The sequence below is a fragment of the Acanthochromis polyacanthus genome, chromosome 6, assembly GCF_021347895.1.
Source record: "Acanthochromis polyacanthus isolate Apoly-LR-REF ecotype Palm Island chromosome 6, KAUST_Apoly_ChrSc, whole genome shotgun sequence".
Taxonomy (NCBI): domain Eukaryota; kingdom Metazoa; phylum Chordata; class Actinopteri; family Pomacentridae; genus Acanthochromis; species Acanthochromis polyacanthus.
In genome coordinates this window covers 570,656-583,650 of record NC_067118.1, presented here as the reverse complement: position 1 = coordinate 583,650, position 12,995 = coordinate 570,656, and the positions used below count along the sequence as shown (strand labels likewise).

At 44.0% G+C, this 12,995-nt stretch overlaps 1 protein-coding gene across 2 annotated transcripts in view; it reads left to right on the top strand.

Annotated features, from left to right (window-relative positions):
- Window positions 1-11,504, top strand: part of LOC110969595 (metabotropic glutamate receptor 6-like) — a 36,271-nt gene extending 24,767 nt beyond the window's left edge. Inside the window, exons 12-14 of one of the 2 annotated variants that reach the window (XM_051949620.1) lie at window positions 2,547-2,687; window positions 10,579-10,705; window positions 11,354-11,504. In XM_051949620.1, coding sequence (XP_051805580.1) covers window positions 2,547-2,687; window positions 10,579-10,668 — 231 coding nt within the window. In that variant the 3' untranslated portion in view covers window positions 10,669-10,705; window positions 11,354-11,504. The remainder of the gene's footprint in view (window positions 1-2,546; window positions 2,688-10,578; window positions 10,706-11,353) is intronic. The other variant, XM_051949619.1, reaches the window with a different exon arrangement.
- Window positions 11,505-12,995: the final 1,491 nt, after the last annotated feature.

The window sequence follows — 12,995 nt, the reverse complement described above, 5'->3', positions numbered from 1 at the left end:
CACTCACACATAGAACACTCACACATAGAACACACACATAGAACACACTCACACATAGAACACACTCACATAGAACACACACATAGAACACACTCACACAGAACACACTCACACATAGAACACACTCACATGGAACACACACACATAGAACACACTCACACATAGAACACACTCACATAGAACACACTCACATAGAACACACACACATAGAACACACTCACACAGAACACACTCACACATAGAACACACACACATAGAACACACTCACATAGAACACACTCACACACAGAACACACTCACATAGAACACACTCACATAGAACACACACACATAGAACACACTCACATGGAACACACACACATAGAACACACTCACACATAGAACACACTCACATAGAACACACTCACATAGAACACACACACATAGAACACACTCACACAGAACACACTCACACATAGAACACACACACATAGAACACACTCACACAGAACACACTCACACACAGAACACACACACATAGAACACACTCACACATAGAACACACTCACATAGAACACACTCACATAGAACACACACACATAGAACACACTCACACAGAACACACTCACACATAGAACACACACACATAGAACACACTCACATAGAACACACTCACACAGAACACACTCACACATAGAACACACTCACATAGAACACACTCACATAGAACACACACACATAGAACACACTCACACATAGAACACACTCACATAGAACACACTCACATAGAACACACACACATAGAACACACTCACACAGAACACACTCACACATAGAACACACACACATAGAACACACTCACATAGAACACACTCACATAGAACACACACACATAGAACACACTCACACATAGAACACACTCACACAGAACACAGTCACATAGAACACACACACATAGAACACACTCACACATAGAACACACTCACATAGAACACAGTCACATAGAACACACTCACACAGAACACACTCACACATAGAACACTCACACATAGAGCACACACACATAGAACACACTCACACATAGAACACACTCACATAGAACACACTCACATAGAACACACTCACATAGAACACACACACATAGAACACACTCACACATAGAACACAGTCACATAGAACACACTCACATCGAACACACACACATAGAACACACTCACACAGAACACACTCACACATAGAACACTCACACATAGAACACACTCACATAGAACACACTCACATCGAACACACACACATAGAACACACTCACACAGAACACACTCACACATAGAACACTCACACATAGAACACACACATAGAACACACTCACACATAGAACACACTCACATAGAACACACACATAGAACACACTCACACAGAACACACTCACACATAGAACACACTCACATGGAACACACACACATAGAACACACTCACACATAGAACACACTCACACATAGAACACACTCACATAGAACACACTCACATAGAACACACACACATAGAACACACTCACATAGAACACACTCACATAGAACACACTCACACATAGAACACACTCACATAGAACACACTCACACATAGAACACACACATAGAACACACTCACACATAGAACACACTCACATAGAACACACACATAGAACACACTCACATAGAACACACTCACATAGAACACACTCACACATAGAACACACTCACACATAGAACACACTCACATAGAACACACACATAGAACACACTCACACATAGAACACACTCACACATAGAACACACTCACATAGAACACACACATAGAACACACACATAGAACACACTCACATAGAACACACTCACATAGAACACACACATAGAACACACTCACATAGAACTCACACATAGAACACACACACATAGAACACACTCACATAGAACTCACACATAGAACACACACACATAGAACACAGTCACATAGAACACATACACACATAGAACACACACATAGAACACACTCACGTAGAACACACTCACACATAGAACACACACATAGAACACACTCACGTAGAACACACTCACACATAGAACACAGTCACATAGAACACACTCACACATAGAACACACTCACACACACACACTCACACACACATAGAACACACTCACACACACACACACACACACATAGAACACACTCACACACACACACACACACACACACACACATAGAACACACACACATAGAACACACTCACACACACACACACACACACACACACAGACACACACACACACACACACATAGAACACACACACACACACACCTTACTACAGGTTCCACATAGAACTCCATTTATTAGTGGTTCTGATGTTCCCTCTGGTTCTTCAGGTGAACTGGTGTTCTAGAAACTCTGCAAGTCAGTCACTGAGAAGGTTCTGGTTCTGGTTCTTCTTGTCGTTCTGGTTGTTCTCGTGGTTCTTGTAGTTCTTCTTGTGGTTGTGTTTCTGGTTCTGGTTCTTCTTGAGGTTCTACTGAGTTCCTGTGTTCCTCCTCAGATGTTCATCCAGACAGCCACTCTGACCGTGTCCATGTCTCTGAGTGCCTCCGTGTCTCTGGGAATGCTCTACCTGCCCAAGGTCTACGTCATTGTGTTCCACCCGGAGCAGAACGTTCAGAAGAGGAAGAGGAGCTTCAAGGTGACACCTGGACCTGCTGGGGTGACTCACGGTTGCCATGGTGACTGACGGTTGCCATAGTAACTGACGGGGGTTGTGTTGTCTGATGGTTGTTGTGTTGTCTGATGATTTTTGTGTTGTTGTGTTGTTGTGTTGTCTGATGGTTGTTGTGTTGTTGTCTGATGGTTGTTGTGTTGTCTGATGGTTGTTGTGTTGTTGTGTTGTTGTGTTGTCTGATGGTTGTTGTGTTGTTGTCTGATGGTTGTTGTGTTGTCTGATGGTTGTTGTGTTGTCTGATGGTTGTTGTGTTGTTGTCTGATGGTTGTTGTGTTGTCTGATGGTTGTTGTGTTGTCTGATGGTTGTTGTGTTGTTGTCTGATGGTTGTTGTGTTGTTGTCTGATGGTTGTTGTGTTGTTGTCTGATGGTTGTTGTGTTGTTCTAACCAGGGGGGTATTCCATGAAGCTGGCTAAAACAGGCTGGGCTTACGCCGGTAAGCGTGGCTTAAATAAGCGGCAACTTTAATCTCAGCTGCAATTAGTTCCACCAACGAGGCTCAGCTGTTTTTCAGAGACGCTTATTCAAGCCAGGCTGATCCAAGCTGCGGCTGAGCGCGAGTCCGGGGAGATAAAAAGCCCCGACGTGTCGATCGTCGAAATGATGATATTATGTCTAAAAACAGAGCGGAGACTTTCTCTTCGGAGTTGTAGGAGGACTACAGGGAGATTATCACAAGAAAGGCAACACGGTTGATAAATAAAGCTCCAGACGCTGCCTGGCAAAGCATTGCCGACCGTTTAAATGCGTGTTTATTTTCTTTTTAATGAAGCACTTAGTCTGAGCGTACACACGCACACGTCTGAAAATGTAATTTTCAGAGGACAAGTTTTTGACACTGATTAGGGATAACCCACAGCTGCAGTGGTTGATGACTTTTTTTCCTCACCCTGAAGTTTGTCACACTACTGTGGCCCAGAGGAGATCAATCTGATGAAATAAAGCTTTTAAAACCCATTGAAGACATTTTTTATGTGTGTATAAACATCTATATATATGAGAGAAAGAGGCTACAGCCTGGTTTTGTGTAATGTGATGGTGGTTTTCACTTTTTACTCTGGTAGGCCTAATTCATGTTCTTGATGTGACAAATATATATCCACCATAGATGAATAAAGCAGCAGGTAACACCTAAAACCAAAGGAGGAATACTTTGGAAAAAAGGGGCAACTTCATGTGGAGATGTTTCATCAAACACTCAAACTTTGAATGAAAAAGCAGAAAAAAACATGTAGGCCTACAGAGGAGATGTCATTTTTATCAGAGATGATAGTGCTACTGTGGCCTACATTTAAATAAGGGAGAAGACACAAATGAGCCGTACACTAAATAGTTCTCTCATCATTTGGCCTCACCTTTGGATTCTCATCATGATCAGATTGGACCGCTGGTCAAAGGAAGGTATTCTTTATGGAAAACTGTGGCTGTTGTGTCCTGCTTATTTTAACACAATCTGTGCCTGTTCCTGTTACGTGTTGACTGAACTTTGAGGGTGAAAGAAGAAAGAAAATCAGATATTTCCAAGTATTTACCGCTGGTGGATTCCAACCCACGGCGCAATGAAAAGTAAAACCACATTTAATCTACTTAACTACACTCTAACCACTGACCCACAGTTACACACTGTGACAAAATGTGTAATATGATAGAGTTTGATTCACGGTTATTCCGGCGTTATTTAAAAAAGGTCTCAATGTATGTCACCGAACAAGAACATCACTGATTACAGATCAAGATGAATTTAATGTGTAACATGCGGTTCACAGGCGTCTTTCTGAAGCTCGTCAGAACCTTCTCTGACATGGAGCTAAAGTAAGCTTGACTGTTAGCCTGCCCCGGACCAGGCTTGTCGCTCTGGCTGAGTTACCATGGTTACCAAGCCAGGCTAGCCCTAAGCCTTGTTGGTGGAACAAAACTCTCACTAAAGTTAGCGAAGCTGACCGAAATAAGCCAGGCTTAGACCTAAGCCAGCTTCATGGAATACCCCCCAGATGGTTGTTGTGTTGTTGTGTTGTCTGATGGTTGTTGTGTTGTCGTGCTGTCTGATGGTTGTTGTGTTGTCGTGTTGTCTGATGGTTGTTGTGTTGTTGTGTTGTCTGATGGTTGTTGTGTTGTCGTGTTGTCTGATGGTTGTTGTGTTGTCGTGTTGTCTGGTAGTTGTTGTGTTGTTGTGTTGTCTGATGGCTGTTGTGTTGTCTGATGGCTGTTGTGTTGTCTGATGGTTGTTGTGTTGTCTGATGGTTGTTGTGTTGTTGTGTTGTCTGATGGTTGTTGTGCTGTTGTGTTGTCTGATGGCTGTTGTGTTGTCTGGTAGTTGTTGTGTTGTTGTGTTGTTGTGTTGTCTGATCATTGTTGTGTTGTTGTGTTGTCTGACGGTTGTTGTGTTGTCGTGCTGTCTGATGGTTGTTGTGTTGTTGTGTTGTCTGACGGTTGTGTTGTTGTGTTGTCTGATGGTTGTTGTGCTGTTGTGTTGTCTGATGGCTGTTGTGTTGTCTGGTAGTTGTTGTGTTGTTGTGTTGTTGTGTTGTCTGACGGTTGTTGTGTTGTCGTGTTGTCTGGTAGTTGTTGTGTTGTCGTGTTGTCTGATGGTTGGTGTGTTGTCGTGTTGTCTGATGGTTGGTGTGTTGTCGTGTTGTCTGATGGTTGTTGTGTTGTCGTGTTGTCTGATGGTTGTTGTGTTGTCGTATTGTCTGATGGTTGTTGTGTTGTCGTGTTGTCTGACGGTTGTTGTGTTGTCGTGTTGTCTGATGGTTGTTGTGTTGTCGTATTGTCTGATGGTTGTTGTGTTGTCGTGTTGTCTGATGGTTGTTGTGTTGTCTGATGGTTATTGTGTTGTTGTGTTGTCTGACGGTTGTTGTGTTGTCGTGTTGTCTGATGGTTGTTGTGTTGTCGTGTTGTCTGATGGTTGTTGTGTTGTCGTGTTGTCTGATGGTTGTTGTGTTGTCGTATTGTCTGATGGTTGTTGTGTTGTCGTGTTGTCTGACGGTTGTTGTGTTGTCGTGTTGTCTGATGGTTGTTGTGTTGTCGTGTTGTCTGATGGTTGTTGTGTTGTCGTGTTGTCTGATGGTTGTTGTGTTGTCGTATTGTCTGATGGTTGTTGTGTTGTCGTGTTGTCTGACGGTTGTTGTGTTGTCGTGTTGTCTGATGGTTGTTGTGTTGTCGTATTGTCTGATGGTTGTTGTGTTGTCGTGTTGTCTGATGGTTGTTGTGTTGTCGTATTGTCTGATGGTTGTTGTGTTGTCGTGTTGTCTGATGGTTGTTGTGTTGTCTGATGGTTGTTGTGTTGTCGTGTTGTCTGATGGTTGTTGTGTTGTCGTGTTGTCTGATGGTTGTTGTGTTGTCGTGTTGTCTGACGGTTGTTGTGTTGTCGTGTTGTCTGATGGTTGTTGTGTTGTCGTATTGTCTGATGGTTGTTGTGTTGTCGTGTTGTCTGATGGTTGTTGTGTTGTCTGACGGTTGTTGTGTTGTCGTGTTGTCTGATGGTTGTTGTGTTGTCGTGTTGTCTGACGGTTGTTGTGTTGTCGTGTTGTCTGATGGTTGTTGTGTTGTCGTATTGTCTGATGGTTGTTGTGTTGTCGTGTTGTCTGATGGTTGTTGTGTTGTCGTATTGTCTGATGGTTGTTGTGTTGTCGTGTTGTCTGATGGTTGTTGTGTTGTCTGACGGTTGTTGTGTTGTCGTGTTGTCTGATGGTTGTTGTGTTGTCGTGTTGTCTGATGGTTGGTGTGTTGTCGTGTTGTCTGATGGTTGTTGTGTTGTCGTGTTGTCTGATGGTTGTTGTGTTGTCGTATTGTCTGATGGTTGTTGTGTTGTCGTGTTGTCTGACGGTTGTTGTGTTGTCGTGTTGTCTGATGGTTGTTGTGTTGTCGTATTGTCTGATGGTTGTTGTGTTGTCGTGTTGTCTGATGGTTGTTGTGTTGTCTGACGGTTGTTGTGTTGTCTGATGGTTGTTGTGTTGTTGTGTTGTCTGACGGTTGTTGTGTTGTCGTGTTGTCTGATGGTTGTTGTGTTGTCGTGTTGTCTGATGGTTGTTGTGTTGTCGTGTTGTCTGATGGTTGTTGTGTTGTCGTATTGTCTGATGGTTGTTGTGTTGTCGTGTTGTCTGACGGTTGTTGTGTTGTCGTGTTGTCTGATGGTTGTTGTGTTGTCGTATTGTCTGATGGTTGTTGTGTTGTCGTGTTGTCTGATGGTTGTTGTGTTGTCTGACGGTTGTTGTGTTGTCGTGTTGTCTGATGGTTGTTGTGTTGTCGTGTTGTCTGACGGTTGTTGTGTTGTCGTGTTGTCTGATGGTTGTTGTGTTGTCGTATTGTCTGATGGTTGTTGTGTTGTCGTGTTGTCTGATGGTTGTTGTGTTGTCGTATTGTCTGATGGTTGTTGTGTTGTCGTGTTGTCTGATGGTTGTTGTGTTGTCTGACGGTTGTTGTGTTGTCGTGTTGTCTGATGGTTGTTGTGTTGTCGTGTTGTCTGACGGTTGTTGTGTTGTCGTGTTGTCTGATGGTTGTTGTGTTGTCGTATTGTCTGATGGTTGTTGTGTTGTCGTGTTGTCTGATGGTTGTTGTGTTGTCTGATGGTTGTTGTGTTGTCGTGTTGTCTGATGGTTGTTGTGTTGTCGTGTTGTCTGATGGTTGTTGTGTTGTCGTATTGTCTGATGGTTGTTGTGTTGTCGTGTTGTCTGATGTTTGTTGTGTTGTCTGACGGTTGTTGTGTTGTCGTGTTGTCTGATGGTTGTTGTGTTGTCTGACGGTTGTTGTGTTGTCGTGTTGTCTGATGGTTGTTGTGTTGTCTGACGGTTGTTGTGTTGTCGTGTTGTCTGATGGTTGTTGTGTTGTCGTGTTGTCTGACGGTTGTTGTGTTGTCGTGTTGTCTGATGGTTGTTGTGTTGTCGTATTGTCTGATGGTTGTTGTGTTGTCTGACGGTTGTTGTGTTGTCGTGTTGTCTGATGGTTGTTGTGTTGTCTGACGGTTGTTGTGTTGTCGTGTTGTCTGATGGTTGTTGTGTTGTCGTGTTGTCTGACGGTTGTTGTGTTGTCGTGTTGTCTGATGGTTGTTGTGTTGTCGTATTGTCTGATGGTTGTTGTGTTGTCTGACGGTTGTTGTGTTGTCGTGTTGTCTGATGGTTGTTGTGTTGTCTGACGGTTGTTGTGTTGTCGTGTTGTCTGATGGTTGTTGTGTTGTTGTGTTGTCTGACGGTTGTTGTGTTGTCGTGTTGTCTGATGGTTGTTGTGTTGTCGTATTGTCTGATGGTTGTTGTGTTGTCGTGTTGTCTGATGGTTGTTGTGTTGTCTGACGGTTGTTGTGTTGTCGTGTTGTCTGACGGTTGTTGTGTTGTCGTGTTGTCTGATGGTTGTTGTGTTGTCGTGTTGTCTGATGGTTGTTGTGTTGTCTGACGGTTGTTGTATTGTCGTGTTGTCTGATGGTTGTTGTGTTGTCGTGTTGTCTGATCGTTGTTGTGTTGTCTGACGGTTGTTGTATTGTCGTGTTGTCTGATGGTTGTTGTGTTGTCGTGTTGTCTGACGGTTGTTGTGTTGTCGTGTTGTCTGATGGTTGTTGTGTTGTCGTGTTGTCTGATGGTTGTTGTGTTGTCTGACGGTTGTTGTATTGTCGTGTTGTCTGATGGTTGTTGTGTTGTCGTGTTGTCTGATGGTTGTTGTGTTGTCGTGTTGTCTGATGGTTGTTGTGTTGTCTGACGGTTGTTGTATTGTCGTGTTGTCTGATGGTTGTTGTGTTGTCGTGTTGTCTGATGGTTGTTGTGTTGTCGTGTTGTCTGATGGTTGTTGTGTTGTCTGACGGTTGTTGTATTGTCGTGTTGTCTGATGGTTGTTGTGTTGTCGTGTTGTCTGATGGTTGTTGTGTGTCTGACGGTTGTTGTATTGTCGTGTTGTCTGATGGTTGTTGTGTTGTCGTGTTGTCTGACGGTTGTTGTGTTGTCGTGTTGTCTGATGGTTGTTGTGTTGTCTGGTAGTTGTTGTGTTGTTGTGTTGTTGTGTTGTCTGACGGTTGTTGTGTTGTCGTGTTGTCTGATGGTTGTTGTGTTGTCTGACGGTTGTTGTATTGTCGTGTTGTCTGATGGTTGTTGTGTTGTCGTGTTGTCTGATGGTTGTTGTGTTGTCGTGTTGTCTGATGGTTGTTGTGTTGTCTGACGGTTGTTGTATTGTCGTGTTGTCTGATGGTTGTTGTGTTGTCGTGTTGTCTGATGGTTGTTGTGTTGTCTGACGGTTGTTGTATTGTCGTGTTGTCTGATGGTTGTTGTGTTGTCGTGTTGTCTGACGGTTGTTGTGTTGTCGTGTTGTCTGATGGTTGTTGTGTTGTCTGGTAGTTGTTGTGTTGTTGTGTTGTTGTGTTGTCTGACGGTTGTTGTGTTGTCGTGTTGTCTGGTCGTTGTTGTGTTGTCGTGTTGTCTGATGGTTGGTGTGTTGTCGTGTTGTCTGATGGTTGTTGTGTTGTCTGATGGTTGTTGTGTTGTTGTGTTGTCTGACGGTTGTTGTGTTGTCGTGTTGTCTGATGGTTGTTGTGTTGTCGTGTTGTCTGATGGTTGTTGTGTTGTCGTGTTGTCTGATGGTTGTTGTGTTGTCGTATTGTCTGATGGTTGTTGTGTTGTCGTGTTGTCTGACGGTTGTTGTGTTGTCGTGTTGTCTGATGGTTGTTGTGTTGTCGTATTGTCTGATGGTTGTTGTGTTGTCGTGTTGTCTGATGGTTGTTGTGTTGTCGTATTGTCTGATGGTTGTTGTGTTGTCGTGTTGTCTGATGGTTGTTGTGTTGTCTATGGTTGTTGTGTTGTCGTGTTGTCTGATGGTTGTTGTGTTGTCGTGTTGTCTGATGGTTGTTGTGTTGTCGTGTTGTCTGACGGTTGTTGTGTTGTCGTGTTGTCTGATGGTTGTTGTGTTGTCGTATTGTCTGATGGTTGTTGTGTTGTCGTGTTGTCTGATGGTTGTTGTGTTGTCTGATGGTTGTTGTGTTGTCGTGTTGTCTGATGGTTGTTGTGTTGTCGTGTTGTCTGATGGTTGTTGTGTTGTCGTATTGTCTGATGGTTGTTGTGTTGTCGTGTTGTCTGATGGTTGTTGTGTTGTCGTGTTGTCTGATGGTTGTTGTGTTGTCGTGTTGTCTGACGGTTGTTGTGTTGTCGTGTTGTCTGATGGTTGTTGTGTTGTCTGACGGTTGTTGTGTTGTCGTGTTGTCTGATGGTTGTTGTGTTGTCGTATTGTCTGATGGTTGTTGTGTTGTCGTGTTGTCTGATGGTTGTTGTGTTGTCTGACGGTTGTTGTGTTGTCGTGTTGTCTGACGGTTGTTGTGTTGTCGTGTTGTCTGATGGTTGTTGTGTTGTCGTGTTGTCTGATGGTTGTTGTGTTGTCTGACGGTTGTTGTATTGTCGTGTTGTCTGATGGTTGTTGTGTTGTCGTGTTGTCTGATCGTTGTTGTGTTGTCTGACGGTTGTTGTATTGTCGTGTTGTCTGATGGTTGTTGTGTTGTCGTGTTTTCTGACGGTTGTTGTGTTGTCGTGTTGTCTGATGGTTGTTGTGTTGTCGTGTTGTCTGATGGTTGTTGTGTTGTCTGACGGTTGTTGTATTGTCGTGTTGTCTGATGGTTGTTGTGTTGTCGTGTTGTCTGATGGTTGTTGTGTTGTCGTGTTGTCTGATGGTTGTTGTGTTGTCTGACGGTTGTTGTATTGTCGTGTTGTCTGATGGTTGTTGTGTTGTCGTGTTGTCTGATGGTTGTTGTGTTGTCTGACGGTTGTTGTATTGTCGTGTTGTCTGATGGTTGTTGTGTTGTCGTGTTGTCTGACGGTTGTTGTGTTGTCGTGTTGTCTGATGGTTGTTGTGTTGTCGTGTTGTCTGATGGTTGTTGTGTTTTTGTGTTACAGGCGGTGGTCCAGGCAGCCAGATTGTCTCAGAAATCATCAAATGAGAAACAGAACGGAGAGACCAAGATTGAACCGGACAGAACGCAGTAGTACGACAGTAATATTGCAATAATACTGCACCCTACAGGTACAAACCCTACATACTGCAGTAATGCTACAATAATACTGCAATAATACTACAGTAGTACTGCAGTAGTACTGCAGACTACAGGTGCTGATACTACACACTGCAGTAACCGTAACACCCTCACAGGTTCTTCTCTGCAGAGTTTATTCAGCCAATCAGATGCCTCCAGGTGTTCGAGTACTGGGAGGAGCCTGTGGGCTTGTGGGCGGGGCCTCGCTGTGCTGCTTCTTGGCTGAAGAAGCTGCTGCAGATATTTCTGGAGGCTGATGAATATTTCAGCTGCTCATTAAACTTTGATGTTTGCAGATGAAGGTTCTTCTCCCTGAAGAACCCGGACAGTATGTCAGATAATCAGGTCTCAACCTGCAGGTGGAACATGTCTGTTGTTCTGCTGGTTCCACTGGTTGACAGCTGGAGATGGTCTGAGAGCTGCTCAGGACCAGAAACTTGAAGTGGTTCAGACTGACACTTGCTCTGACTGCAGTCTGTATTTGCTCTGCAGAGAACCCTCTGAGGAACCCACAGCTCTTTCCTCACATGTTCTGCTTTAGAACCGTTCCACGTTACATCAGGTTGTTCTGGTTCATGAAGATAAACTGTTTTTAAACCAGCTGAAATAAACATTAACTGATGTTTGTGTCTCATCAGGTAGCTGCTGACCAATCCCTGTGCAGATCCTGATGATGTCATGAAGAGAACACACATGCACACACTCTCTCTCTCTCTCTCTCGTGTAAACTATCCTCTGAGCTTTTATTTCACTGTTTTTAAGATGGAACATAAAAAAATTAAAAAATAATGAAGACAATGTTCCTCCCTGACCTCCTCAGAACACCTGGTTCTTCATCTGCAGGAGCTTTATTAATGATCAGAGTTCTATCTTCATACTGGGAATATTTCCAGAGTTCCAGGTCCTTGAAGTCCATAGAGGAGAACGTCCTCTGGAGAACGTTCTTGAGTAGACCTACTGACAACTAGACAGTCTACTCTAGAACGTTCTCCAGTTGTTGGTAGGTCTAGTCTAGAACTTTCTCCAGGGGACGTTCTCCTTTCCTGCTTCCAGTCTTTAAGTTTAGTCTCACTTAGAACATTCCAGGTTCTTGAAGTCCATAGAGGTGGGTCCAGATTTATCACTTTTTAATGGACCTTTTCCATCATTTCTGAGCCTCAGAACTTCATCAGTCCAACAGATAGAACCATGACATTCAGGAGGGGAAACATCTGAGTTCTGGTAAAAACTGACTGCACATCAGTTTGGATTCATGCAGGGGTCTCGTTTATCTTTTCATGGACTGATCCAACCGTTTCATCACCGCCTCATTCAAGCAGGAGGTTCTGATCAGAACTTCTCTATGAAACCAGAAGATGTTTGGGTTCCATCCTGAGGTTCTCCATCGCCTCCATCTCCAGAAGAACCAGCAGGAGTCACCTGAGGAAGACGTTCACCTTTATCCCAACAGACCCTACAATCAGCCATGATAGGTTCTTTAAGAAACCGACTTCTGGGTAGTTCAGGTGGGTCTATCTGGTTCTGCTCTGTTAGAGGACTTGTTACCTGTTTGGATGATTCTAGGGTTCCTTCCATTCATGAGCCATTAGAAAAGAGAAAACAGTTCTCAAAGGTTCTACAGGGACAGTTCCTGCAGCTGCAATCAGAGGTTCCTGCTGGGGCCTCATTGTTTGTTCAGGTTCCCCTCACCTGTTAGGTCCAGATGTGTGAGGTCCAGATGTGTGAGGTCCATGAGATCCAGATGTGTGAGGTCCAGATGTGTGAGGTCCATGAGATCCAGATGTGTGAGGTCCAGATGTGTGAGGTCCATGAGGTCCAGATGTGTGAGGTCCAGATGTGTGAGGTCCATGAGATCCAGATGTGTGAGGTCCATGAGGTCCAGATGTGAGAGGTCCAGATGTGTGAGGTCCATGAGTCCAGATGTGTGAGGTCCATGAGATCCAGATGTGTGAGGTCCATGAGGTCCAGATGTGAGAGGTCCAGATGTGTGAGGTCCATGAGTCCAGATGTGTGAGGTCCATGAGGTCCAGATGTGTGAGGTCCAGATGTGTGAGGTCCAGATGTGAGAAGTCCAGGTGTGTGAGGTCCAGATGTGTTCCTGTGGTTCCAGCCGTCCTGAAACCAGCTGATCTGAGGAGCCAATCAGAGCTCTGCTGCTGCTTTTAAAGCTCCTCATTTATTTATTCATTTGTTCTTCAGACAGAATTTAATATTTCAGTTGGAACAGGTGATGAAATTTTATTCTGATCTCACCAACCTGCAGCTGCTGGACCAGAACCA